A 27,310-nucleotide genomic window follows, 5' to 3' on the forward strand; every position below is an offset into this window, starting at 1 on the left:
AGTGCCCAGTATTTCTTTGAGGTTGCAAAAATTGAGGAGAATTCATGGTCTTGTGACTCAGCCCATGCTCCACAGCCCTGGGACCAAAGTGGCTTCTGAAGAGGCAGAAAACAAAAATGCACTGAAAAGCTCAAGTTTTCTTCAATGCAAACCAAATGTCATTAGAGAAACTGCCTTCTGCTCACTGCTAGTTAAGATTTCCAACCCCAAATCCTTTCTTATAACTGTAAAGAGCCCAGGGTGGGGGCATCTGCACTTGGGGCAGGTAAAGCTCCCCCATCCAGAGTTACTGCTAAGGGAAATCCTTCCCCATTTTTTGTGACCGTAAAGGGAACTGGAGATCCTGTCTAAATGTGTCATGAGACTTCTCTGTGTCCCATCAGATAAAAACCAGGCAGGGACTGCTTGGGGCAGGGGTGTGTGGGTGTGTGTGGTGACTGTGGAGGTCTCTGGGGTCGGCCCCTGTACATCCTCTGTGTTTAAACTGGCCCTGGAGCTCGGTCTGCTCCTGGGATCTTACAGGACAGGGAGTTAACTCCCCCAGCACAGTGGGTTAACCCCCAGGGCACTGTGTGAGAGCCGGGCTGCAGCCCAGGAACCTCCTCCTGTGGCAGGGAAAGCTGATGCGCCCACTGCGAGCGGCCCTTCCCCGGAGTAACGCACAGGGCACGAAGGGCAACTCCAAAGCAGGGAGCAGGCCACGGGGTTCGACAGCTTCTCAACGGGTTCATGCTGAGAAAAAGGCAAGTCACGTTTATCACTGAGTCAGGTGAATTAAACATTCACATATATTTGCTGAAAAAAATTATATACATCTGTAGCAAGGCTCTGCCAAGTCTGAAAGATAAGCATCATCTAGTCACTAAATTAAAAAAATAAAAATCTGACTTTTAAATCTTTTTCTTTTTATCCATGTTCAAGAGCACAGACAGTTTATTTTGTTAGCACATTTGGTGAAGGATGTATGTGTGTGAGTAGCCATGAAAACCGGTGAAAATTTGGCATTTGTTTGGGATATGATGGAAAAGAAGAAGCAGCCACTTACGCCTTACAGTCTAAATAATCCACAGAGTATACCGGGTTGCAAAAGGGTCACAAAGTAGCAAAGAGAAGCCTAAACACCCAGAGACATAGCATACATGTCTGCTAAGAAAGAACAAGGTATAGAGCATGCTGGCTAATTAAATAAATTTCACTTTAAACCCTGTTCCATACGTGTGTAACCCTGGAAAACCATCCCTTGACAAGAAATGAACTCAGAAGAGATTTCTATATCCATTCACAGTAAGGCTTTGAAGATATATGAAGTTTTATAGCATTTGTATTTTAAGGATTTAGGGCAAGTACATGTTCTTCCACTGAATAAAAACAAAGTTAGTACTTAAAAGGTTCAAAAATATATCAATCGTGACTTTTTTTTTTACATAAATAAATTATATTGATTTTGGATTTAACAGCTGAAAAAACCCTTTCTGCTTCCACTGGAGGCAAAAACTGAACAAAATGTTAGTTAAATAGAGATAGCAGCATTTCTAAGAAATCTGTCAATAGTGATACAGTATCTATGCTACAAGAATGTTATTAAATAGAACACATTTAATTATCCAGGGGCGTTGCATTATGATTGGTTACATACTTTAAAAAAAAAATCATCCAATCCAATAAACTGGGAATAAAATCCATGAAAATATAAACCAACTGCTTTTTTCGACCATGGGTAACAGACTTCTTTGAGATGCTAATTTTAACATGTACATAATTTATAATCGCAAATGTATAAAAGACAATGACAAAAAGCATCATAAATAAATAATGCAAACTGAAATAGTTATGTCAAAACATTTGGACCATCTGATAAATTAGCAAAACTGCAACAGAAAAAAAAAAAAGTAAAAAATACAGTAAATTGTGACAACCAAGTGTGAAACCGATGAGTAGCACACGCTCCAACTCCCTCCCAGCCTGCCCTTCGCTCACCGCTGCACCACTGCAGCTTTATTCAAGTCTCAGACCATGAGCTGCAAATAAAAACAACCCCAAGTGAAAAGAAGAATTAAAGGAGGAGTGAGGGGAAGGAGAAATCAGAAGAGTTGCCTGTGGAGGAGTCTCAGTACCCAGAGCTGGGGGTGGGGGGCGCTGGCGGCGTTAAAACCCGTCTGTTTGAAATGCAGACACTGAAATCCTTCGGGGCATTGGAAATACTGTTCAACAGCAAACGGAATGGGAAGAAGCCAAGTCATCTCTTCACAGTCCAGTGCTAGAAAGGAAGAAACTCGAGCTCTGAAAGTCTCAAGGCTCCTTCTCAGAGGACTCCCCAAGGAGAGCAGCTGGCCTACAGCCTTCTCCGTGTTTGCTGAAAGGACATCACTTCTGGGGTAAGGAGTGAGGAATATAAAAACTCAAAAAGCCTCGGTGTTCATGTTAAGAGCATTAAAGTTGGCGTGGCCTGTTCACGGCAGGAAAAAATACCTTTAGAGCACCTGTAATGCCATAGCTGAGAACTAACGCCAGGGAGAACTGAAGACTAGCAGAATGACAAAGGAACTGGTAGCTACAGGTACAGTAACCCCAGAGAAGTCATGCAAGTGTGCAAAACCTTTCCAGCTCAAGCTGAAAAGTTCTTGTAACTAACAAAGAAAGGGCAACTAAACTCCACGTAACATAAAACCAAACTTTGGTTTTAAAAAATACAAAAAGAATGTCTACATCGTCTTTTCACTCTCTGCAGTTTGTCGCCAAACCTTTGAGGTGGGGGTGATCAAGAAATTATATCACTACCAGTTATGCTTTTCCTTTCAAAGAAATGAATATATGCATTTTCAATCATTAGTTATATACTTCTGTCTATACTACTATTCTAGTAACCATGATAAAATAGGGAAATACTTTAAATCAAAAATACACATTAGCACTTACTATAGCTGTGCTTTTAGCCCCAGTACAGGCTTTTTCGTTCAGTGTCGCTGTAGACAGAAATACCCTTGTCTGCATGTAGACCAAGAGGTAAAGACTTTACTTTTGCTCTTGTTTTTTTGCTGCTTTTTCTTCTCAAAGGAGTGAGCAACTTGGGGGGGGTGACCGAGTACTGGATTTGCTATCGTCGGCTGGGATGAACGACTGGAAAAACAGAACAAGAATTCGGTGCCTCCCATACTAGCTAGACAACACTGTTTATCTAATAAAGTGGCAAGACCCTGCAACTATTAACATGTAGTATGTCACCAGAGTTTTTTCTGACAGGAAATTAGGTAGATAATATTACTCATGGAAACACAGGTTTATGAAGGTGGAGCAGGGTGGGAGGGGAAGTAACAAAGAGTTTATGGGATAAGAAACTCACAAGCCACAATCTTTTTGTGTTTTTTTTTTTTTTTCAATGAAACAAAAGTTCTAATCGGTATCGTGAGCCGCCTGGCGCTCCTCCTCTGCTGGTCCATCCTGCTCCTTCTCTGCCGCCACTGGCGGGCTCTGCTCCGCACAGTTTTGACTGTTTGCAGCTTCTTTTTCCGGCAGTGAGACAGTTTCTGGCTCTGGATTTGCCAATTCCCCTTTTGCTTTCTTCCTCTTCCGCTTCTGGCTCTCCAGGTTTGCCGCCTCCGAGTGCCTGGTTTGCTGGATGCCAGGCAGCGCCATGCCGATGCCGGGGGAGAGGAACATGGAGGGATAGATCAGTCCAGGAGACATCCCTGGGATAAGAAATGGGTTAAAAGCTACAGGACTACTGGTAGTTATTGCGGATTCTGTCTGATTAGAAAATGAACTAGGACCGGGCTTGTCTTCGGCGAGAGGTTCTTTTTTCCCGTCCTGGCCGCCCTGTTTCTCCTCGCTGGCTTTCTCGGCGCCGGCTGTGCCACCTTTCGTTGTGCTTGTTAACGAAGTCGGAGCGGTCGCAGTACAGGTTGTTGTCATGGGGGAATTGAGAAGTCCTCCAACGCCAAACATCTGGGGTACAGTAGCCATGCCCGGCAGCATCATGGGCAACATGCTCAGGGTGCTCTTCACATCCTCCCCAGCGGGCACTGCTGCAAAGCCGGCAGGAAACCCGACCAGCCCGGTCAGAGGGATCCCTTGCATGTTTCTCATGTTCTGAAGTCCCACTAGATCCATCCCAGCAATGAGTCCGTTCATGAACAATGGTCCCATTCCAGAAGAAGAATCTGCTACAACACCAGGGCCTTTAAGGAGTTCGCTTCGGGGCCTCCTCCCTCTGCGGCGCGGCCCCGTGTCCCGGAGCATGGGCTCGGTGAGCACGCGATTGAATTTGTTTTCGGGTAAGTAGCCCTGAAAATGAAAGACACATAACAGAGAACACTCAACAGTTACTACTGCAGCAAAGGGGATCTGCCTTGTCTGTGCTCGCATCTGTGTCCCAGATGGTGTCGGCACAGAAATATTTGCCTACATGGTATGGAATTTGAGAGGTACACAGGACTTTTCCCCAAAATGCAAATGCTGCCAAAATGCAAAACACCCTCGCTCCGCCCTAGCAGGATCCTGCAGTGTCAAAATGCTCAGGGAGGGGAGGAGGAAGCATCTTTCTACCCCTTATTTCACCCCAGCCCTCAGCACCAGCTCTTCACAGGGCGAGAAGCACCAGGGCAGTGTGGTGTCAGCTGCCTACTCAGCTCCCTGCCCAGCTCTAATTGTGCCTTCAGCAACAGGTGAAAAAGTCACATCGTTGAGAGGTGAAAGGCCAAATTTTCAATGCTCTGCAGGACAGCAAAGCTCATGGGATGACACACATTGAGCGGACATGCTGTCTGAAGAGCTCCTGGTCAGAGCTTTACTGAGATGCCAGGAAGCATTCAGAAAGATCTGAGCTTTCAGACAAGGGACCAAAACCCAGCAGCCAGAACTGGGCAAGAGCGCCTGGTTACACAGAGCAGTGTGGGGGGATCCACAGCCCAGCTCAGAACTCCCTTCTTCAGCGTCCTCAAGACTGACATTTAAACATTTCCCTTCGTGGCTCCCTTGAGTTTCGATATCACCACTCTTTGAACCGTTTCCAGTAACAGATTTAGGCAGGAAAAGTATTTCCTGGTGACACCTGCAGTGCAGAAACATGAATCAGATGCCCCTGGCAATCTGCTCAGCACAGCTCCTGCCCAAGGAGGGAGAACCCTCTGGGATTATCTCCCACTGCCATTTGGGAGAAGCCGCACGGGGCCGTGACTGCCCTGGGCTCTGCAGGGCAGCTCCCGCTGGCCTGAGCACCTGGAGCAGCTGCCGGCCCTGCCCACACCAGCACAGAGATGCACTCGCCAAAAGCTCCGTGGGGATGGGGCTCGGGGTGGGAATGCCCTTGGGATGCAGCTGCCGGAGCAGGGCACGTGAGAGGTGCCTGGGCAGTGCCAGGCTTGGTTCCTGCAGCAAAGAGACTGTCCCCTCAAACCAAGGGAAGGAAGAGCTGTGAGCTCGCCCAGGGCTGGCCGCCCAGATGGGGCCCTGATGCCAGCCTGGATGTGGAGCCATTTCCTGGGCAGTGGGACACACCAAGCCAAATCTCCAGCGCTAATTAAAAAACAATTTGAGAGCAGTAAAAACCTCTAAGCCAATTGAATCCCCCTCCAGCCCCCTGCAAGGGTGTCACACAAACCGCTGCAGCTCCAAAAACAGGAAGCACGAGAGGGACTGTAGGGAGAAGTCTGGATCAGGCCAGCCCATAGGGCATGGCAAGGTTATCTGACAGTGCCCGTGTGCCAGAGGGGAGAGCACTCCTGCACAGGCTCTGCCATGCCCCAAGGCAGGGACTGGTGTGATGAACAGGGAGGATGAACGTGGCACGGCGAGGCTCCCTCCTGCCCCTCTCCCTGCCTGTGCCTGACCCTCCAGGCCTGGTGACCTGCAGGGCCTTTGGTGGACCCACGGCTGCGCAGGCAGAGTTTGCAGGAGCTGACAAAAAGCGTCATCTAAAGGTAATTTTGAAAATTTGACCCGTGAGAATGTGTTTTGTCCACACCCTGCGTCCAGCACCCGCGGTGGATTACAGCTCCTAGGGCGTCCCTCTTGCCCCTGCTATTCCTAAGCATCCCAACACTTTCCAGGTAGACACCCTGAGCTGCTGAGCCCCTCTCCCAGGACGCTGGCCCCCCTCTCTCCTTGCCCTGGCCGCACACCCAACCTCCCCCTGTGCCCGGTGCCCCCGACCCTGCCGGCCCTGCCGCTCTCCCCTCCCACGCGCGCAGCCGAGGGCCTGCCTCGCAGCTCCCGGATCCTCACTGGAGAAAGGTTGTGGGGATGGGGAGGGGAGAGAAAAGATGACATGATACAGATTTCTCCAAAAGCTCTAACTTACTGAAAGCTTAACAATGTCAGCCCAGTCAGCTGCAACAGCATACTCCAAGTTTGCATCAAGCCACCTTGGCAATTCCTTCAATGCTGGTGCCGTGGCTCCCCCTAACTATAAAACACAGCAGAAGGATGACCTCTATTGCAGAGAGAGTTATGTAAAATAATACAAAAAATACGATTACACTTCCCCTAGCTCCTTGCTTTGGGCTGCGATTCAGCTGGGGCAGAGACTATTCTGTTGCTACACATCTTTGTAGGACTTGGTGTGTGCCTGCTGCCTCCAGACACACAGCCCAGGGAGAACAGGCAGGTTCAGCCTCTGTGGCCTGGCCCATTGCCCTCTGATGGGGACAGAGCTGTAAAAGCCATGCTCAGAACTGACAAACCCCCCAGCTTGCTCAGGTCTCCAGTGGCCAGCGTGGGGGCCCAGAGGGGAACACAGATGTGGCTGAAACAGCCTCTTTCTGCCTCACTCTTAAGTTTTGGGTTTAGATGTGATTAATGCCAAGTCACCTTCCTACCTGTTGCGGTCCTGTGTGTGTTTAAGAACTGAATTTGGGGGGAAAGTACTCATGAACATCCCTTCTCATTCAGAGAAGTGAACATCAGTGCCCTGGAGATTAAACTGCAGACAAATAAATCCAAGCTCCTTGCTCACAAAGCAAGAAAAAGCCCTTCCAGCCCTCCACTTCCCACATGTGCAGCAGTGGGATGGGTACTGGTGTGCTCTGGCCTGCACCTCGTAAGGAGGAACAAACCAAAGATATTTGCATGGCAGTATTACAGCTTGTGGCATATTGCAGTGAACTCAAGGGGAACAATCAAATCCAGGATGGGAAGCACCAGCCAGGGCTGTGTTAGGGGTGGCTTTAAAGCCAAAGGCTGTATTCCTTTGCCATTGATGGGTCTGTGCCCTCTGGCAAGGGTCAACACTCCCACATTCCTTACTTCATCCAGTCAGGGTCTGCATCCCCTTGGGCACAGATGTCACAGGATAGTGTAGATCAGAGACATGTTCCAGACCTTTGTCCCATCCATAAGCTTCTCTAGATTAAATCTCCACCACACCCCTGGGTGAGCTGAGGGTCTGCCAAGCATTTGTGGGCACTGAGGGCAGAGCACAGAACAGGCCTTGGCTTACCCGCCGTCCGGTACCCTTATGTACCACCGGCACCCGCTCCTCTCCCGTCAGTGAGCTAATGTCCAATTTGCTGGGGTCCTTGCAGCGCTGCCTCCTCTGCTTGGGCTTGTCTGAAAAATTCTGGAGTGCAAACAAGACAACGTTAATGAGACTAGATGGCTTAATGAGCCTGGCTGGTTACAAGCCCTGCAGGAGAGAGGCATGGATGAACTCCTGAGGGACAGAGGGGCCCTGCAGACCGGGGCAACAGCAGCACCAGCAGCACAAACTGGTCCCTGCCACAGCACCAGCTCTCAAATGAGCACAACTGACTTTTGTAGGTATAAAGGGGCCTCCAGTGTACCCCATTTAGACTGCTCCAGCCCTTTCTAACTCCCCTCCACTCCTGAAGCTGCAGCCTGTTGCAGGCTCCTCTATGTGCTTCTGAAATGGGACACTGCCTACAGCCAGGAAAGAGAGAACAGGTCTGTTTGTGCCATTTGTGTCACTGATACAGCCACCTGCTTTTTCCAGCTCAGCTGTGCTGTGTTTCATTCCGTTTCAGCTGTTCCCACCACAGAGATGCTGCACTGTGTTTCTTTGGGACCAGAGCCCTTCGGAACTGCAACCTACCGAGTTACAGCCGAGTCACTGGACACCCACTGCATGCACCAAGCCCTGCTGTCCATGTGCCTCCAGGGATGGAGCATTATAAAGAACTACTGCTGGCTCAGATTCCTGAGAGTCAGAGGAGAGACCCTGAGTGTGGTTTGTCCTTCAAGCTGAGCTGCTGCAGTACCCCAAAGCCTCTTTCAATCCATCCTACCTGGAGAAAGGACACCCGCCCCTACAGGGAGATTCTGCACGGCTGGCCTGGGGCACAGGGGGCTTGCTGGGAGCAGCAGCTTCACCAGCAGCATGGTCAGCCTGGACAAGCTACAGTACCCTCCTGGAAGGCAAGGGTGTTGGGAAGGAGTGGGAAGGCACCTCCACGCTTGCTCCACCATCTGACTGCTCCTGAGGGTCTGGCCCTGGGCACACAGCCAGATGTGTCTCTGGACTTTGAAAAGCAAGGGCCATCCTGCCAAGGAAACGCTGGGCTCCTCACCTCTCATCTCTAACTCTCCAAAATGCTAACGGCTTGCCTGTAGTCCAAGCTCCAGGGAATCCTCGCCTCAGGCACACGGTACTCCAGGACCAAGATGAAGAGTCTTTTCTGTATTACCACCACATTTCTTTCTACTCTGTTTCACAGCCTGTGCTCTGCCTGTCACATGGTCTAACAGGCTAAATAAGCTGAAACCTGGAGCAAACCAACCAAGAGGTGGAGGTTTATGAGAGAGCAGGAAGAATGATAGAGACTGTATACCCCACTGTGCCACTCTGCTTTCTGACAGCACCCATGGCCACAGAGCCACAGCCTTTCAGCCTCCAACACAACCACTTAGGCCTGGCATTTAAGACCAGGAGGTTTTCTCCTGCCTGGGAACCTTATTTAATACAGTAGCACTGCCTACAATGACCCCTGGTAAAAAAAAGCAACACAGAGCACCCCAAATCCCTTTTCTTATTTCTGGCACTTCTGGAAGACACCGTGCATTGGACACTGCAGCTGGAGAACCAACTGACCTTGGGTACTGGGATGCAGGTCCTGGAGGATGCCAGACAAGTCCATGCCCAGGAAGACCTGGAGGGCATTCACAGCCCCCAGTTTGGGCACATTTGTGTCGAGGGGGAAAGGAGAGGAGTTCCCCAGCAGCAAGTGCCTTCTGCTGCAGCACAGGGAACTGTGCCCACCTCCCAAACGTGTGATGAACCTCCCCAACAGCTCTGATGAACACCACAAGCCATGTTACAGGAAAAGCCTGAACACAAAGGGCAACACACAGGGCAGACACACACACAAGTGCCACTGGAGGCCACCCTTACTGTGCCAAAGCCAGGAACATCGAGTGTGTAGTCAGACTGCTGCCGGAGCCAGTCGAGCAGACTCTTGTTGGGGACAGCCTTCTCTTGGCTGCCTGCAGCTGGGACTGCCTGTGGAGTCGAGGTAGCAGCAACCGGCCCGTCAGGGAGAGGACTGTTCTGAGGGGGCTGTGGCTGGTCTTCCTGAACATCCTGCTGTGGAGGGAGGAGCAGGGAGAGACATCAGCGGCATGTGGTGATGCATGCACACCCCAAGAAGGAGAGCTCCCAAATCAGGTCATCTGCTCCCCTCACACAGATTAATCCACATGTTCCAAGTGCCTGTTCCTTAAAATACCACCCACAACCACTTTACATTTCCAGTCCATCCCCGGCAGTGGTGGCAGGGAGGGCAGAGAGAGCTGGGAGATGCTTCTGAACTCACCTGGAAACATCCTAATCGCCAGGAAAACCAACTTCCCCCCAGATCACTCCTAAAAATGCTCTAGAGGGACTGACATTGCTTCCAAAGCTCCATTTTTCTTTGAGTGGATCTCAGAGTAGAAGAAGAATAGGCGCAGTAGGCTCTTGGCCACAGCTCTAACAAATTCAAGGCTCTTTCCTCATGTTCTCTAACCCTAATCACCCCTCGAGCTGAGACAGCAGCTTTTGATAATGCTTAGTAGGTCTCAAACACTCTAGAGTGCTTCAAACCAGAGGGAAAACTTTCCTTCCTCCCTGAAGCAGTATCTGCACCTGCACAAACCAAGCTGTCCTGGAGGACATCCTGCAGCTGTCACGGGCAGCAGAGCATGGAGGGGAGAGCTGGGCCATGAGACAAACTGTGCTGACCCTGCTAGGTCCATGTGAAAGGGGGGAGCATCAACCCACCTGCAGCCTGTTTGGAAGAGGCCTCTCCTTCAAGAAGATGAGGTCCATCCCTTCAACATTTTTCCTCCTGCCTCGTCTCCTCCTCATGGCAGCATCATCTCTTCGGAGGCTGCCGTTTACAATCTGTCCCGTGACAGGATGGATTAACCCTGCCTGTAGGATGCCAGACAAGTCCATGCCCAGGGAGCCCTGGAGAGCATTCACGGTCCCCAGTTTGGGCATGTTTGTGTTCAGGGGGAAAGGAGAAGAGTTCCCCGGGGCCCCATCAGAGGCTCTGGACAAGTCCACCGCTGCCTCGCGCCAGCCGTTCAGCACAATGGGGGAATGGACATGGGCTGCTGCCAGCTGCTCCAGGCTCCTCTGTTTGGCATCTCTCTCCATCTCAAATTCATACGGTCTCCTGTGTTTCCGCTCGTCTTTTGTGAAGGCAGGGCTCAGGAAACCTTCCTGTGTGTATCAAAGCCACAGAGAGGGTTATAGCTGCTCCCGCCCCGCCCAGGGACCACAGCTCTTCACACCAGCACTGAGCTAATGGTCAGGCTCTTCTGCCTCTCCATGGACACATGACACCTCTTTCCCTGCGTGGAGATGGTGCAGGAGCACCCTGGCACACACTCTGATCTCCCAAGGTGCTACAACCCCAGCTGCTCTGCCAGCTGTGGGGTGGCCAGGCTGGTGGCCCAGACAGAGCTTCTGTCTCTGTCCAATGTGACCACTGGGGACTGGGACACTGGGACTTGCGAGCTGGGGACTTGATGGGGCAGTGCCTTCTCCTGCACCCTTTCCTTTGGGATACCAGGGCAGTGTCCCCTTTTCCTTCTGACTGTGTTGGGTGCTCCAGCATTGGCTCTGGAAGCTCTATGGCTGTAGAACTGCTGAGAACAGCTGCCTTCCCAGGAGAGGAGCAGGGGGGCTGAGAGCACAGGGAGCTCCCCAGGAGCCTTCAGGAGAGGGGACCAAGTGGCTTGAGCCACGTGTTATACACCACAAGTGGCACCAAGAGGCCCCACTGGGGAAACTCCTGAGTAGTTCTGGGCAATGTCTCACACCAGAGTCCTGAGCCTGTCCCTGCCCGAGGGCCCCCCTCACCTTTGGTACCTGTGAGAGTAACACCCCATTATTGAAGGTGGGATCAGGGGCTTCTGACTCAGCAAAGCTGCTCCTGCTGCCGGCGTTGCTGGCCACGGCTGGGGCTGTCAGCAGGCTCTGTGCCTCAAACTGCTGGCTGGAGGAAGGCCACTTGCCCTTGAGGATGGCATGGCAGATGTTGTCAATGCGGTTGATGATCACACGGTCCTGAAAACGGAATTGGACAGTAGCAAGCTGAGATTGGAGTGACTGACCCATGTATGTCAGCTTGGGATTAAAGGCAAGCCCAGCCCGGGTGATCCCAGCTCGGCAGGAAACTGCTTTGGGGGCAAGCATCTCCCTGGCACCTGCGCTTGGGATGAGCACCTCAGTCAGAGCACCCGTGGGGAGTCGTGTGTGGAGGAGCAGGAGGCAGAGCTGGGGCTGTGTGAGCCACTGCTGGTCAGGATTACACAAGACACTTGGATACAAACAGTGTTCATTTTAACCTCACCTTAGGCCACTCAGAGAAGGAGTAAAGTGTCTTCTCCTGCAGCAGCTGGGCAATGGTTGGTGCCCGGGCATCCTGAAGGTCATCGATCTCCCCGGGCAGGACAGAAGCAGAACTCTTGTTCTCTTCCTCTAAGTACTTCTCTGGACCATCTAAGAAAGCAAAAGAGAACAGAGCCCATCACCACCCTGCCTTCCTCTCGAGGTGGGAGCATCTCCTCACACTTTCCCACCCCAATGCCCAGATGGCTCCACTAAGGTCTCCCCAGTCACCAAGAGAAGCAGCAGGATCAGGGCAGGTGGCCCAAGCTGCTCAGGAAAGGACATCACTCTTCTGGGCTGAGTCTGGTGGGCTTGTACTGCAGTAGCCCACATCCCTGATAAGCTCCTTTCAAAAAGGAGCTGCTCACCCTGGGCCAGGAAGGGAAAGGAGTCCTGCATTCCATGGCATGCTCATGGCAGAAGGGCTGCTGGGGCTCAGGGTGGAGAGTTCTGGCCAGCCCTGATGGTAAATGCAGCCCTCAACCCTTTTTTCCCCCCCAGCTACAGCAGCGACAGGGAGCCCAGCTCCTGTAGATGGGAGGCCACTCCAGGGGCTGGGCAGCCCCAAGGTTTGGCTCTGCAGGGGGGACAGCGGGTCCCTCCCACCCCTGCCAGAGGTGACTATCAACCTGAGAGAGCTCCCAGGACCGTACCTCGGCTCTGGCTGCTGCTGGCTTTCTCCCTGTCATCTCTATTCTCACACTCTTCTTGCTTCACACCCTGGGGCTCGGGGTGTGGGGCCTCTGTGCAGCCTGCCTGCCCCTCGGCCCCTGGGCCCCAGGCGTCTCCCCCGGCGTGCAGGGGCTCTGTACCCGAGGCTCCCAGCAGAGGCGTGGGCAGGCTGAAGGGCTGGCTCTGAGCCTGGCCTGCTGAGTGCTGCCCACTTCTCTCCTCATCCAAGCCATGGTCCTCCCTGCCTTCTGGCCCGGGCTCCCCCAGTCCCGGGGGCTCCTTCTCGCCATTCACGTCTTCTGGGCAAGTGTCCTCGGGTGTGGGGAGGCCAGAGCTCTGCTCCTCACCCCCTAGCTCATTAACCTCACAATTGGCCCTGGTCCTGGGATCACTCAAGCCTTCCACAGCATCTGCTGCTGCCTCAGAGTTGTCATCATCCTCTTCTTCCTCCTCATCTTCCTCACTGTGGCTCTGACTCGGCCCCGACTTCGTCTCCATTCCTTTTTCCTGCAGCAGACTGATGAACCTCTGCTCAGGAGGAACCTTTAGTTCATAGTTATGGAGACTGGAACTGTAGAGCCCCATGCTCAGGACCCTTTCCACGGTGCCGTGCTCGGGCAGCCCTGTCGCCGGGCTGGCGAGGGCTCCCTTCTGCTCCAAGGCTTTGCCGAGCTCGGCTGGAACACTCTGCGAAAGGTTGCTCTCAGGGGTGGAAGGTGAAGGCTCAGCTTCCTCGTTCTGACTGTCCATTCTGTCAGAGCCCACCTGCAAACCCTTGAGGAAGGGAGCCTCTCTCATGGCGTCTGCGTCGCAGCTGGATGGATCCTCATCCCCCTCCAGCTTGCCCTCGGAGAGTTTGGCAACGCCGCTTCCGACCTCTGTGCAGCTTGGGCTGTCTCTGGCGAGGGAGCTCTGCTCGCTGGGACACGCCTTCTCGTCGTACATCATGCACACCAGCGACTCCGGCAGCGAGCTCTCGTCGTAGTTACTGGAAATGATGTCCCGGACCTCAGACATGAACGTTTCACAGTTTGCATCTGGTGTGCTGCCTCCGGCCTGGGACATGGTGCTGTCCACGGCTTCCAGCTTGATCTGACTCTCAGCTTCATTCTCCAGGGTTTCGCAGGTCCGGTCCACCTGGCTGTACAGAGGGGAACTGTAGAGTTTGGAATTAGTCTGGTAAAGGCAGCACAGGGTTTCTGGGCCTGGGAGCCCTGTTCTTTTATGCTGGGCATAGTTCCTGTACGCATCTAAAAAAGACAGCTGGGGGTCATTCATGATGTAGTAGTCGGTGCGGTTCAGGCCGTGCTTGGCGGTGCCGATCAGCAGGTCCCGGTCGTGTTTGCCACACTCCCACCACACCGGCAGGTAGAGGCTCGGCCGGCACAGCTTGAGCCGCTCGTGGAGCTGAGGGCACTTGAGCACCTGCTCGCGCACCTTTCGCAGCAGCTCGATGCGGTACAGGGTCCGGGCAGCACGCTCCTCCGTGATGGGCTCCACGTAGATGTCAGGGTCGGGAGGACCTACAGCAGGGACACCAAAGCCAAGGCCACATTACACTGTTTGGTGAGAGCTCCTCAGAGGCAGTGATGAGCAAGGTGAGTTTTAACCCTTGCTCAGACTGCAGGTGAGGTGCGGCCAGTGCTTGCAGCCACTGTCTTTTTCCAGTCTCACCACCTTCCAGTCATATCCCACCAAATGGACACATGGGAGTAAAACCCCGTGACTTCAGCAGCTGGATCAAGAGTGACACCAGCTGCAGAGATTTCAGAGTCTTATCTGAGCTCTGCTCCATCAGCATCAGCAGTGCTGGAGCTGCCTGGACCTGCTGGTGGAGCAGCACCCAGGGGTCTGAGCCTCTGGTAGCCCCTTAGCCTGTTCTCAGGGAAGGGCAGCTCGTGCAGCTCTTCTGATGAGGAACACCTACCCAAGGCACTAACAGACATATGCAAGCAACTGCACCTGAGACCAGACCCCTTGACAGGTCTGAGGCAAAACGTTTTCTGCTGCTGCTGGAAGCAAATCACTTTGTGTTTAAATAGCCCAAAGCAGCTTTTCACCTGCCATGTCCTGCTCAGTGCCAGTGCACGGTCTCTGCAGAGCACTTGAAGAAAATGGATGTGTGTTGGCCAGGGAGCAGTGGGTTCAGGCTCCCCTTACCTTGCAGCAGAGCTCCACAGGCAGCATGGGCATGGAGTGCACTTTGTCCAGTGCCAGTGGAGAGATGCTCAGAGAGAAAGCAGCAATGCAGCTCACCCGAATAAACCCCAGCTCCAGCATGGAGATGTGCTGCTGTGTGTGCTGCTTCTCTGCTTGTCTCTCACGTGCAGAGGTTGCTCTCTTGGATAGAACTGGTTGTGATTTCATGCAAGAGCTCCAAGAGATCCGTGCGAGCAGGCGCTGGAGCCCACAGAGCTGTCCTCCCCTCTCACTGTGCTGGGGAGGCAGTATCTGGTGGGGACAAGGCAGCCAGAAATGCACAACTGCTGCAAGCCCATGGCCTGCCTGGCATCTCAGTGCTTCCAACTGTCCCTGAAACTCCTCTCTTGCTCTACTGCTCCACAGGAGCAGTGGGATCAGTTCTACATGGACCTACCATTACCACTCCACAGGCCATGCAATTTCCACTCACCATCCTCTTTCCACAGAGGGAGGCCACAGACACTCTTGCACATGGCCACGAAGCTGTAGAAGTACTTCTCCAGGCTCTCATCTGTCTTCTTCTCCAGTCGAGAGATGGCTCGGAACTGGGACCAGTCAAAGACCTTTTTCTCCTGGTCATAGATAACCCCAAAGGAGGAGACAGTGCGGTAGAAATCTGCCTGCTCCCTCCTGGTCCACCTGTGGGGCAGAAAGGAGACAGAACACCACTGAGACACGTCCTGGGCCCAGCACAGACAAGGCACCAGGCAGAGGCTCGAAGGCACTGTGTAGTTACCAACCACCACTTTTGGGGGGAGCTGTCAGGAGGAACACACACCACAGCCTGAGATCCTCTGCCCTGTGGTGCACAGGGAAGAGAAGCAGAGGCTGTGGGCTCTCTGGTTCTTGATTCACAGATGAAAAAATACTCTTGGCTGTTTCAATAAACCCGAGTGCAGCTCTGGGCTGTGCTGCCAAGAGGGCACAGGCTCCAGCAGCTTAAGTGGAGGCACAAACCTATCCCATCCACTCGCTTCCTGCCACAATCAAGCTGTTTCATCACCTCCATGGAAAGGCCAATTCTCTGTAGCAGCCATTAGAAAGGATCTGCAGACACAGCTCTCATCCAGCCTCCTCCAGAGGCAAACTGGGACTGGGGCTTGCTGCTGTTAAGAGTTCCAGTAACACCATCTGCCCTGCTGACTCCCATGGGTGCCAGGGGTGGGTGTCACCCCCTCCCCACTGAAGGAAAGCAGCTGTGGTGATGGGGGGGTTCAGTTACAGCACTGTTGGAGCACAACTTTCATGCTGGCCTGGACCCTCTGAACTTTCACCTTGTGCGGATCACTCAAAGGAACAATCCAGGACAGACAGTGAAGAATGTCCTGGGCAAATACAGCCCCGGGTAAACAGCACAGAGAAGGAGCCACAGAAAACAGACCTGGGTGCACATGGCAGGGCAAGGGCAGAGAAAAGGGAGCACTGAGGGCTGGAGAAAGCTTCAAGTTTCAGCTCCTCTGAATTGCAGCTCTGAGCCAGCACCAGGTAGGACATGTCAAGGGAGAGCAGACAGGGTGACAGCACTCACAGCTGCCCAAAATATACCTGGACCAGCATTTCCACCCCTGTTCCCAGGGGCTGTGAGCCCTCTGCAGTCATGTTTCATTTAAAAAATGAGAATAACATGAAGAAAGTTAATAAATACAATAATGATTCAAAGCAAGAAGCCCAACGGTGAGTTTGTCAAAAGGTCTCAAATTAAAAACTGGTGGGAAACTCCTGTAAGAAGACCTCTCTTCTTACAGAGAGGTCTTTACATGAAGCCCAGAGAATCAAAGAGCAGGAGATACCAGGCTGCTGTGGTGTCCACAGCACAACCACTGATGCCCCCACATCGAAATGGGGATGGTACAACTGGAAGAAGTCCAAAGAAAGAGGAATGGAAACAGCTTCCATACAAGGAGGCCAAGAACAGCACAGATACCACGTGGGGTCCTGCTGCAGAGACAGGTTCCCAGCAGACAAAGCTACTGAGGGCTGGTGAGCACAGAGAGCCCCAGGGCTGCACTGGAGACTGGCAGCAATGGCAGCAGCACCACCCTGCGCACACCCTTCAGCTTCTGCAGATCCATTCGGCGCCACCACAGCCCCCCCACCCTTCCACTTACTGGGACACAAACGAAGTGGGAGCACAGTGCAACCAGGACATGCCACCACTGGGCTCCTGAGGCCGCGAGCAGGAGGCAAAGGCAGCACCATGAGAGCCACAAGGGTCAGGAAGGCATCGCTCACAGGCTGTGACAGCGCTCATCTGTCACCCTCACCCACGGTGTGTCCCAAGGGCACAACTCTGTTCAGCAGCACCCGCTCTGCTGGGCTGATCCTGTTCCAGCAGACACTGCATTTGAACCTGGAGAGCTGTCCCCTCACTTCCTTGCAGTGTCACCATCTGCTACCTGCAAACTCTAGTTTGCACTGGAGGCTGCTCCAGGGCTGGGCTGGCCGCTGGAGCAGCGAGGCTCCTGCAGCTGGAAACAGCATTCCCTGCCCAGCAAGGACCCACGTGACTCCATCACTGGGCAGCCAGCTGCAGCCAGCTGTGACGCCATTTACCTGGGTCAGTCCAGGGGGGCAAGGAATTCAAGCGGGATAAATCAGCTTTGGAAAGGCCCCTCTGCTGCACTACCTTTTCTGCATTTCTTTGTTCACCGAGTCCATCTCAGAGGCTCTCCGGAACATCTCGTCCTGCAGCCAGTAGCCATGGTTACCAGGCACCAGCATCTCGGCGCGGGGAGGCAGCTCCTTGCGGTTGCAGCGCTGGTAGACGGTGACGAGTCGCCGCAGTCTGGCCGTGAGAGCAGAGGAGACAGGCCAGCAGGATCTGTCTGAGTCGGAGCCATCCTGGGCTTCAAACATCAGCAAGGACATCAGGATTTAACGCACGTGCAAAGCCACAGGTTCCCATGTCCCTGCGACAAGCTCCAAGGGCTTCCTCCCACCTTCTCCCTCCCATGGGAAGCAGCAGGGAGCACAGTCAGGAGTGAGGGACCATGGTGACTGTCCCCAGGCCTGCTGGCTCACAGCCTCACCACATCTTAGCTTCCTTCAGAGAGAGCCCAGAGGCAGAGACCAGGGTAGGAATGATGGCTCTAGGCCAGGCCGTGCATGGGAGAGGACTGCAGCTCCCTGCTCAGCAGTGGGGCCAGCCAGCCCACGGAATGTGCCAGCACATCTCATGCAGGTAACTGCATGGGCAAGCACAGGCTAATGGCTTCTAGTCACCTTGGGCAGCTTTGGCTGGAAACATTCAGCACCCTGGCACAGGGCCCACCCCTGGGTCACCTGGGACTCTGCACAAGAGGTAGGTCCAGGCTGAGCTACCTCACTCACTAACACAGAGCAGTGTGTCCCCCCACCCCAGCAGTGTGTCCTGCCCACCAACCAGTGCCTGGCACAGTGCTCCAGCACTGGGAAAACCCTGGGACACCGTGTGCCGCCCTGCAGAGACATGGCCTCACCTGCCGCTGGCTCGTCCCGCTTCTCGCTGCCTTCACCCACCCCAGCAGCCACGATGTCCTGCGGAAGGAAACCATCAGAGAGGGCTCAGTCCCACACAGAACCCGCAGCCCAACCACCCTTAGCAGGGTACAGGCGGTAGACCAGACAGGGTCGTGTGCCCTGTGCTGGCTATGTTCAGTGCACGGGATCAGAGCAGCAGGGAGAGGGGAAGTGACAGCTCAGAGGGGCAGTGCTGCCCATTTTGGGCCTGGTGGGGAGGTCCACCACAGTGACACAGGCTGTATGTAGTGCCACTGCCCAGGACAGTAGCAGTGTGACAGCCTTAGCTGCTCTAACAAACCCTGCACTCTCTTGTGCTGCCTCGTTCCCTGCTCTTCCTCTACCCAGGGCTATTTCGGGATGGCCCGTCTCCTCTGACAGGGCCTCACATGGTTGCTGAAGCTGAGTTCAAGAGCAGGACCCCTGGGCATCCCCAGCCCTCAATCCCCCTCAGCTCCCCACGAGGTGGATGCTGCTCAGATCCACAGGTAACACACAGGGAGCAGAGGCAATGCAGATGGGATGGGCACCTGCCGTGCTGGCCTCCTGGTGCCCTGCAGCAGAGCTGATGGAGCCAAGCCTGCAGCACAGCAGGACAGGCCTGGGAGCAGCAGATGTGTTTTGAACACTGGGAATCCCACTCACCTCCTGTTTTGGCAGCCCCTCCAGCTTTTCTCCATTGCTCTCTTCTTTTTCCACGCTGCCCCTGGGTGAGAGAGTGAATCAGTCTGTGATAGCGGCAGTGCAGCCCCCGTGGCTGTGCCAGTCCTCACAGCAGGAAGCAGTGAATTGGTGCTCATGCCATCCCTCCACCTGGTACTGGGGACCAGCTCTCCATTGGCCTCCCTCTGTGCTCAGAGGCACAGCCTGCTCCTCCCCTCCTCCCTGTGCACAGCTCACCCCGTTGCACCCCTCCCAGGAGTGAGCCAGACAGTCACCAGGGCTGGGCTCCATCCCCTGCCCACCTTTCAGCAGAGTCCTGTGCCCCATCGCTGACGCCCTGCTCGGCAGAGAGCAGCTTCTCGTCCGGCATGCCCACCTTCTCCAGGAAGCAGAGCGCGGGGTCCGCCCGCATGGCGTTGTACCGCTCGTACCCTGCGACCACACTCAGAGTCACAACACACACAGACACACAGCAAGGTCTGAGCCTGGCCTGGAAAACCTCCTCCTCCAGGCACACAGCTCCCCACCTGCCTTCAACTCCTTCCGTGCTGCTGCGAGAGCAATCCTCGCCCCAGAAATTCTGAACACCGCCCCCAAAAGCTGCTAATGGTTCTCCCCTGGGCGGCAGGAAAAGGGAAAGGTCAGCCTTCCCAGCCCACCCCCTGCAGCAGCACAGCACCCACAGAGCTGTGCACAACACCTGTGCAGGGTGCAGCTGGGGCAGACAGCCCTGTGGCTCCTCAAAGTGCCGGGGGACTCCATGATAAGACCAGGAAAAGCTCTGTGCCTTCCTCCTCACCCTCAGGTGGCAACTGCACATTGCTCATGGCAAACCAGAGTCTGCCATGAGGCCCAGCATGGCCACGCTGGGCAGCGTGGGGTGCCTGGGCAGCATGGGGTGCCTGTCCATCTCCCCCCCCCCCAGACATGCTGCAGGCACCTGGGGAGAGCTGTCTGGGCCCTGCGTGGCTGTGGCACACAGCTCTGCCCCCTCACACTGACGTGATGTCCCCTCCAGGTACAGAGGTTCTCGTTCCCTCATACACCAACCCCCCACCCAGCCGGCTGCACACCGTGTTTGAAGACGCCGATGAGCAGGGATTTATCAGCTTCGGCGTTCCACCAGTCCACTGGGATCTCCACGTAGTCAATGTCTGGCAGCAGCACGTCCAGCTCCCTGTGGCAGACAAGGTATGAACACCCCTCTCCCCGTCTCACCAGACACTGAGGGGCACTGGGCACCACTCAGAAGGGACAGGGGGAGGCAGGGGCCATCGCTGGCTGGCTTGGGGACAGCTAACAAATATTGGCCTGGGGCCCCACCACGGCATGGGCACACATCTCCCTGAGGTCAGAGAGCTGCAGCCACAACCCACCACCCTCGTGCTCCTCTCTCTCCAGTGATGGGGAGGCTGCCCAGCCCCTCTCCTATCCCACCCAAGCAACACCAGGGGACTGGAGATCCCATCTGACCCGAACAGCAGGTCTGGGGGGAAACCTCTTCACACCTACCAGCCCCAACAGTGCCTCACTGCACAGACTTGTGCTGATGGAGCTGTGCTGGGGAAGGTAGCAGCCCCCACAGGGAGAAATTAAGCTATAAGCTCAGCATATCACACTTCACTGTGAAACACAGAGAGCTGAGTCTTTGCAGAAAGGTCAGGAGCTGGCAGCCTGCAGGCTCAGACTGCAGGCATTACAGAGCCTGTGGGTCCCACTGTCCCCAGTGCTGGGAAGAGACTGCACTCACAGTGATGGGGCATACTCTGCTCTGAGGCCTGGCCCTGAGACTGGGAGCAGTCTCTGTGGACTCCCACTTTGGATTAAGGGTCCATTTGTCAAGCAGCACATAGAGCCATTTTCCTGCAGGGTGTCCCTGCAAGTCCCCACCACCCTCGGGCTGGTGTTGCAGTCTCAGAGCTGCCTCGGCGGGGCTGCCACGGCTGCAGTCCCTGAGCAGGTAGAGTGACTGCCCGAAGGTGAAGTTTTGCCTGAGCAAGACCTGGGTGAGGATCTGACCCCCAGGTCTAACTCGCCTGGAGCTGCAGCGAGCCCAGATGTGGCTGGGCTGGAGGGCTGTGGCAGTGCTCGAGCCCAAGAAGCCTCGCAGGGGTTCACCACGAGGTCCCTACCTGGCAGGGGTCCCCTCAAAGGCTTTATCCGCAGCCTCCCCCAGCACTTCAGCCTTCAGGTAGTAGAGCATTCGCACGCGCAGCAGAACCCTGTCCCAGGTGGCAGAGAGGTCAGCGAGGTCAGGGAAACCCACTCGACACCATGTTTCCCCACGTGGAAGGACCCACTTCCTTAAAGCAGGATGGGCACCAGCCCTGCAGGGTCACTCAGCAGTGCCCAGCCCTGTGGCCTGGTGGGGCCCATTGGCCAGAGGGTCACTGTTCAGGACATGGCTGAGGCCCAGCAGTGGGAACATGGTGATCCTGTGTGGGCTGTGAGCCCTTCGCAGCTCCCTCCCACCCTCCCAACGCTAAAGGCCCTCAGCCCACTGTCTCCACGAGCTGGTGTGGGCTCCCGCAAGGGGGAATGGTTTTAAATAAAAGAGGAGAGATTTGGACTAGATGTTAGGAAGAAATCCTTCCCCGTGAGGGTGGGCAGGCCCTGGCACAGGTTGCCCAGAGAAGCTGTGCCTGCCCCATCCCTGGAAGTGTCCAAGGTCAGGTTGAGCAGGGCTTGGAGGAACCTGGGCTAGTGGAAGATGTCCCTGCTCATGGCCAGGGGTGGGTGCAACAAGATGTTTTTTAACATCTTCCAACCCAAACCACTCCATGATTCTATGGCTCACTTGTTGCAGTGCTGTTTGAGGTGCTTCTTGTAGCTGTCATCATGCAGGACCACCTCGGGGTTGCAGGTGGCGAGCCAGTCCGCGTTCTTTATCTCAGGAAGCAGCATCTGGTTCTTCGTCTTCTTCCCCTTCCTGCCCCTGGGCACTGGTGCTGACAAACCTGTAACAGTGAGTGGCAGCCAGTAAGCACCACGGGCAGCGCGGGCACGGCTGGGCACTGCCACCAGGCACCTCCGGCATGGGGTGCCAGGCACAGCAGCAGAGCCAGGAGCTGGAGGAGGCCATGCAGAGCTCCCAGCTGCAGCCTGGAAAGCCAAGGAGGGGGAAGTGCACGGGGCAAACATGGCCCCTTGATATAAAAAAATATCCCACAGGAGCACAGAAGGGACCTTGGTCCTGGGCACAGCTCTTGGAGCCTTCTCTAGACACTGCAGCCAGCTCTGAAGGTCACCCTACAAGGGCAAGAGTTCAGACAAGAAGCTCCCAAATGATCAATACCAGCAGACCTGCTGATCTGATCTGATCTGATCTGTAAGGGTTGTTTCTTATGCTGTGCATCAGGAGTAGGGCTGTGGGGGAACCAGATCAGTGCAGGGGGCTAAGGTACCAAAGGGAAAGGAAATGCGGTCCCATCTGGCTGACCATAATAAAATGAGATCCACTGCCTGGAGCTGAAAATTATACACATTTCAGCCTTGAAATAAGATGTGAGTTCACAGCAGAATGTGGAAAGAATTCCTGGTGGGGTCATTATTATTTGGAATCTTCGAACAGGGATAAGCTGCCTCCCTCATGAGCTGTTACAGAGGGAGGTCCTGCAGACATCCTCTTCTGCATGTGTGAGAGGGAAGGAGTGCCTGAGCAGTCCTGTCCCATCTGTCTGGTCCAGTGACATCACCATGTCCTCAACTCCCGCATAAGGTTTGCAGCTCCATGACAGGACAAGGGTTGCAGCCCGGGTGGCTGCTGGAGGCCTGCAGTGGGCACCAGGGTTCCAATCTCCACCACAAACTGGCCTTTGGGCAAAGGCTGCTTCCTCAGCAGCTTGGCCTCTTCCAGGATGGAAGGCAGGATGGCACTGGATCAGCAGAGCTCTGAGCTGGGCTGCCTGGGTGCTGTGCTCAGGGATTGAGAAGGAACAGCTCCAAGATGCACTAGCAAGGGGTGGAGGTTGCTGTTGCTTTCTGCACACCAGGGAGGCCCAGGGCATGTCTCGCCTGATCAGCTCTTTGCAGGCATGAGGGGTACCTGAGGCTCCCCACTCTGTGGCTGCTCTGCACTGCAGGGTTCTGCTCTCCTCCAGCTCCTGATGTCAGGCTGGATGGTTGTTCCTCTAGCCAAGACCATGTGGGGGTCTCACAGGTGTGAAAAGCCATTCTGAAGAGTTGATGAAGAAATTCCTGGTCGCCTCTCTGCTCAATATCCAATGTTAGTGCTGCTCTTGCACTACAGCAAACCTGACCCTCCACTGAAACCATGGCTTGTTTGTTACTTGGCATTATTTAAATCAAGCCTACTCATACCAGCTGGTTTGGTTTTGACTCTTGCTCTGCTCCCCACAGGGCTCTCAAGCAGTCCCAGCCAGACATTTCCAGGCAGAGGGAAATGGTGATGTTGGGTTTTAAGCCCCAAGTACCACACAACTGGGGCTCATCAGCATCACCACTTCAGAACAGCCTTCCCTGTGCTCCAGCGCCTGAGTTCCAGGTTTCAGCCTGGCTCCCTGATGCCAAAAGCAGTCCGGAGAGCCCCAGCCCCCTCACTACTCACCTTGTGTCACAAATCAGAAGGGCAGAACAAGCAGCACGTGGCTTCTGTGCTCTGACTCCCCAGGGATGCCGCAGCCTCCCCCAGCCCCACTCACCTGTCCCAAGAGCAGGTACGGTGCAGCCAGAGCCCTCGGACACACAGCAGGCCCTGACCACGTGTCCCAGACCACCACCCCCCCAGCTGATCCAGGGAGCCAGCACCCACTCTGTGGTCACAGCATGAAAGATAAAGGCCCTGTTTGCAGGGTGGGGCTCTAGGGGAGCCCACAAAGAGCAGCCACTGAGCTGCAGGCGAGGGGACCAATCTCCACTGTCCAAAGCAAAACAGAGCCAGAGCCTGCGGGAAAGCAGGGCTGGGAAGGCTCTGGGTGACCTGTCTGAAGCTGAGGATAACTGGGAACCTCCACCCTACAGAACACAGATGCAATTACAGATCTGGCATCTGTGGTGTGACACATGGACCTCACACACTGGAAAATAAGCGAGCGAGACCTCTGAGCAGAGAGGGTACAGCCAGACCTGGCACAAGGGTCCTGACAGACACAGCGAGACAAGGCAGGATCACCTGGGGAAGACTCTGCAGGGTCTCAGGACAAACCAACGCTGCACCTCCACCCATCAGGGCAGGCACTGGAGATCAATATGTGTGGGACAAGTACCATGGCAAGGGGAAACATAAGCTGGAGATGGAGTGAGATGGATGCTCAGCTGCACACCCAGCTTTCCCTGGCACAGCTGCCAGTGCTGCCCAGAGGCACAAGCATGAACAACGTCCACGCTGTGTCCTGTGTGGCTCCGAGGAACAGCCGGGCACGTCAGAGCTGAGTGGAATACACACCCTCATACCTATCACAGCCAATGCCTTCACAGGGTCACCAGTGCCCCATGAGCTCGCTGTCCAGTGTCGCCCTGAACAGGGGAACCCTGACAGTATTCACAGGCTAGAGAAAACTTAGAAGCACCTCTGATCCCACCACAAGGCTCTCTCTGCACCAGCCATGGCACTGGGAGCCAGGAGACAGCCTCCCCCCCTCAGCCAGCCCCTGCTGCTGGCTCTGAGGGTCAATGTGGAGGTCAGCTCCGTGGAAGTCCCTTTCTCTGTGCTGAGAGAATCAGAGCGCTCAAGCACAACCACTTTCAGGCTGCTTCCATCAGCTCTGAATTTTGCAGCCTCGGTCCCACAGGCTGGCACAGGGTGACGAGTACAGATGCAATGGCAGAGAGAACACGCAATACCTGAGTGATTCTGCAGAGCCTGGTTCTGGCCATCCTTGGTCGGCGTGATGAGATCCCAGATGAAACTCTTAATCTTCTCATCCCCCTTGTAGTGTTTGACGCAATACACCAGCAAGGCCCGACAAATCATCTCCATGTCCTTCTCATTCAGGTGCCACTTGAACCGCCCATGGGTCAGGATATCTTTCCAGCGTCCCCAGCTGAAACAGCAGGAACACAGAGTAAATACTCCCACGCAATGAGAGACCTCGCTGTCACCTCTCTCCAGGAGCTCTCCGAGGGGCACGGCCCTGCTAGCCCCTGGACAGGGGTGGTTTTCCCACATATTACAGGAGCAGAGAGGGAGAGAGGTTTGCCGGACTGAACAGGGCAGAGGTAGGAGCAGGCTCTGGAAGTGCCAACTGTCAGCTCATGCTTTGTCCTTCTAATTCTCCTTCCATGCCAAGCGTTCGCTTAGAGCCCAGGTCCCACCCGGGAGGTCACTGCTGGAAGGAAGGGGCTCCGCAAGCAGGGTGGACAGGAATAGGGGTAGCCAATGGCCCACAGATACTGGGGCAGCTGGAGGCTGTGGCCGTGCCCTCTGGGCGGGGTGAGACTCACCCAAATATGAGCAGGTTCTTCTCCACACGGAAGCACTCGGCCCGCAGGTACCGCCGCGTCTTCTCGTTAAAGCGCCGCGAGCGCGTGGGCCGCTCGTCCGAGTCACTGTCCAGCTCAGAGAACTCCATCAGCTCGTCCTCTTCGAAGGAGTTGTAGTGTTTGGTTTGTTTCCGCACCCGGGGCCTGTCGATGACCAGGCTCTCCTGCGAGGGACAGAGCAAACAACGTGCTCAGGAACAGGCAGAAAAACTCGTATGTGCTCTTCTCCCAACTGCCACCTGGTTCTGCTCACACCTCTGGCTCCTGGCTCGCCAGTCCCACAGCTAACCATCCCACTGGGATACCTGCTCCAAATTACCCCATTGCAGCTCTGCCTGCACACATGAGACAACTTCTGGCCAGTACAAAATTCAGCCTCAATGATGCCAGGCTGAAAATCAGCCCCTCTGGGTCCAAACTGTTGACAGCCAACAGCTGACTCAGCTCTGAGTCACTCCAGGCCCTCCCAGCACCGCCTGTGCCAAGTGCTGTGCTGAAGGAGGTGTAATCTCTGTGTCGGGGGACAGGTGGGCTGGAAGAGGAAAGGCAGATTGCAAAAAGGTGCAGGAGGGAGCAATATGAAATTAAATAGCATGTACCTGCCTCCTTACCCCCACCCTGTCGAAGGAATCCATGCTACCTAAATCTGCCCGGATTTCAGGCACATGGGACACACACAACCACATCTCCCCCCACTACACACACACACACACACACACACATCACGCACTCGTCCCCTCCTCCATTGCCTCTGCTTGAGCAGTGAGCTCTGCAGAGCTGCAGGGCCTCCCTCCTGCTGTCCAACACCACCTCTGTGGCATTGCTGCCTTGGCTGGAATCATGGCAGGGCCCTGGGGCTGCACTGGAGCTGCAGAGGCCTGAGCTGCAGCTTAGCACAACAGCTCAGCAGGGCCAGCAGAGAGGTGGGATCCCATTTGTCCCCTCCTGCCTCCCAACAAGCAGCAGCACCAGCCCACCCTCATTTCCTCATGAGGGGAGGCAGAGGGGAAGGAACTGATCTTCGCTCTCTGGTGACATAGTAGCAAATGGCATGGAGCTGTGTCAGGAGAGGTTTAGGCTGGATGTTAAGATTGTTCTGCCCCCAGAGGGTGGTTGGGCACTAGAACAGGCTCCCCAGGGCAGTGGTCTTGGCCCTAAGCTGTCCAGAGCTCAAGAAGTGTTTGGACAATGCTCTCAAGTCATTGAGATGTGGGTGGTGGGAGCCTGGGAGCTGCAGTGGAACAATGTGCCCAGCACTGCGAGCTCCAGGGCTGGAGTACACTAACTCAGGTCAGCTCTCCAGGCCTCCTCCAGAGCTGAGAAGCCAAATGCTATCATCTGCCCATGGTACATGTGGAGGGCTCATGTGGACTTGGGCTGGGCTGGGGAATAGTTAAACAGCATTCCCCAAGAGCGGAAAGAGCCTCGCTCACCCCACCAATCCCCACCCACAGCAAGAGCTGCCACTTGGAACCCTTTTGCACTAACAAAGGTCTCCGGCCTTGCAGGGACAGCCAAAGAACTGGGAGATCAGAGCTGGCACCTGGAGGGCAGGGTGGGACTGTCCTGGGACTGCTCCATGCTGGAGCCCCACCCCAGCTGCCTGGGCTGCCTGCGCTCACGAGGCTGGCAGCGGGCAGCACTCGTGGCTGCCTGTGCTGTGGGGAACCCTGCACAGCCCCAGCTCATGACAGGCAGTCACACCAGCCTGCTGGGCTCACAGGTGGGCACTGGATCCTTCGTCCTCTCCTCCCCTCTCATGCTGTCCCAGCTGCTACCCCTTAACCAGGCTTGGCAGTAACTGGGAGCACAGACTGAGCAGCCTGAATATCAGGGAGACACAGACCAACATGTGGCTAAATAAACTGGGCCTTTCTTTAACCAGCACTCGTGGGTCAGTCTTCCCTTGTAGTAATTCTTGATGCCCAACATAAATCTTTTCAGGAGCTCAGAAGAAGCTCCTGCCTGGAGACCACCCCACGTGGTGTCAGATCAGTTGTACACACA

The 27,310-nt window shown here is 54.9% G+C and overlaps 1 protein-coding gene across 5 annotated transcripts in view; it reads right to left on the reverse strand.

Annotated features, from left to right (window-relative positions):
* Window positions 1–884: 884 nt before the first annotated feature.
* Window positions 885–27,310, reverse strand: part of CHD6 (chromodomain helicase DNA binding protein 6) — an 85,738-nt gene continuing 59,312 nt past the window's right edge. For 4 of the 5 annotated variants that reach the window (XM_027904705.1, XM_027904703.1, XM_027904702.1 and 1 more), the window contains 18 exons: window positions 25,265–25,467; window positions 24,662–24,864; window positions 21,660–21,819; window positions 20,995–21,084; window positions 19,936–20,039; window positions 19,165–19,294; window positions 18,845–18,905; window positions 18,160–18,217; window positions 17,328–17,547; window positions 15,132–15,340; window positions 12,481–14,022; window positions 11,790–11,938; window positions 11,297–11,503; window positions 10,208–10,654; window positions 9,341–9,529; window positions 7,433–7,552; window positions 6,296–6,400; window positions 885–4,281 (listed from right to left, as the gene is read on the reverse strand). In XM_027904705.1, the coding sequence (XP_027760506.1) occupies window positions 3,391–4,281; window positions 6,296–6,400; window positions 7,433–7,552; window positions 9,341–9,529; window positions 10,208–10,654; window positions 11,297–11,503; window positions 11,790–11,938; window positions 12,481–14,022; window positions 15,132–15,340; window positions 17,328–17,547; window positions 18,160–18,217; window positions 18,845–18,905; window positions 19,165–19,294; window positions 19,936–20,039; window positions 20,995–21,084; window positions 21,660–21,819; window positions 24,662–24,864; window positions 25,265–25,467 (5,088 nt within the window). In that variant the 3' untranslated portion in view covers window positions 885–3,390. The remainder of the gene's footprint in view (window positions 4,282–6,295; window positions 6,401–7,432; window positions 7,553–9,340; window positions 9,530–10,207; window positions 10,655–11,296; window positions 11,504–11,789; window positions 11,939–12,480; window positions 14,023–15,131; window positions 15,341–17,327; window positions 17,548–18,159; window positions 18,218–18,844; window positions 18,906–19,164; window positions 19,295–19,935; window positions 20,040–20,994; window positions 21,085–21,659; window positions 21,820–24,661; window positions 24,865–25,264; window positions 25,468–27,310) is intronic. The other variant, XM_027904701.1, reaches the window with a different exon arrangement.

This window comes from Empidonax traillii, unplaced genomic scaffold (genome assembly GCF_003031625.1).
Source record: "Empidonax traillii isolate 1590-97213 ecotype Southwest subspecies unplaced genomic scaffold, ASM303162v1 scaffold1078:size286220, whole genome shotgun sequence".
Classification (NCBI taxonomy): domain Eukaryota; kingdom Metazoa; phylum Chordata; class Aves; order Passeriformes; family Tyrannidae; genus Empidonax; species Empidonax traillii.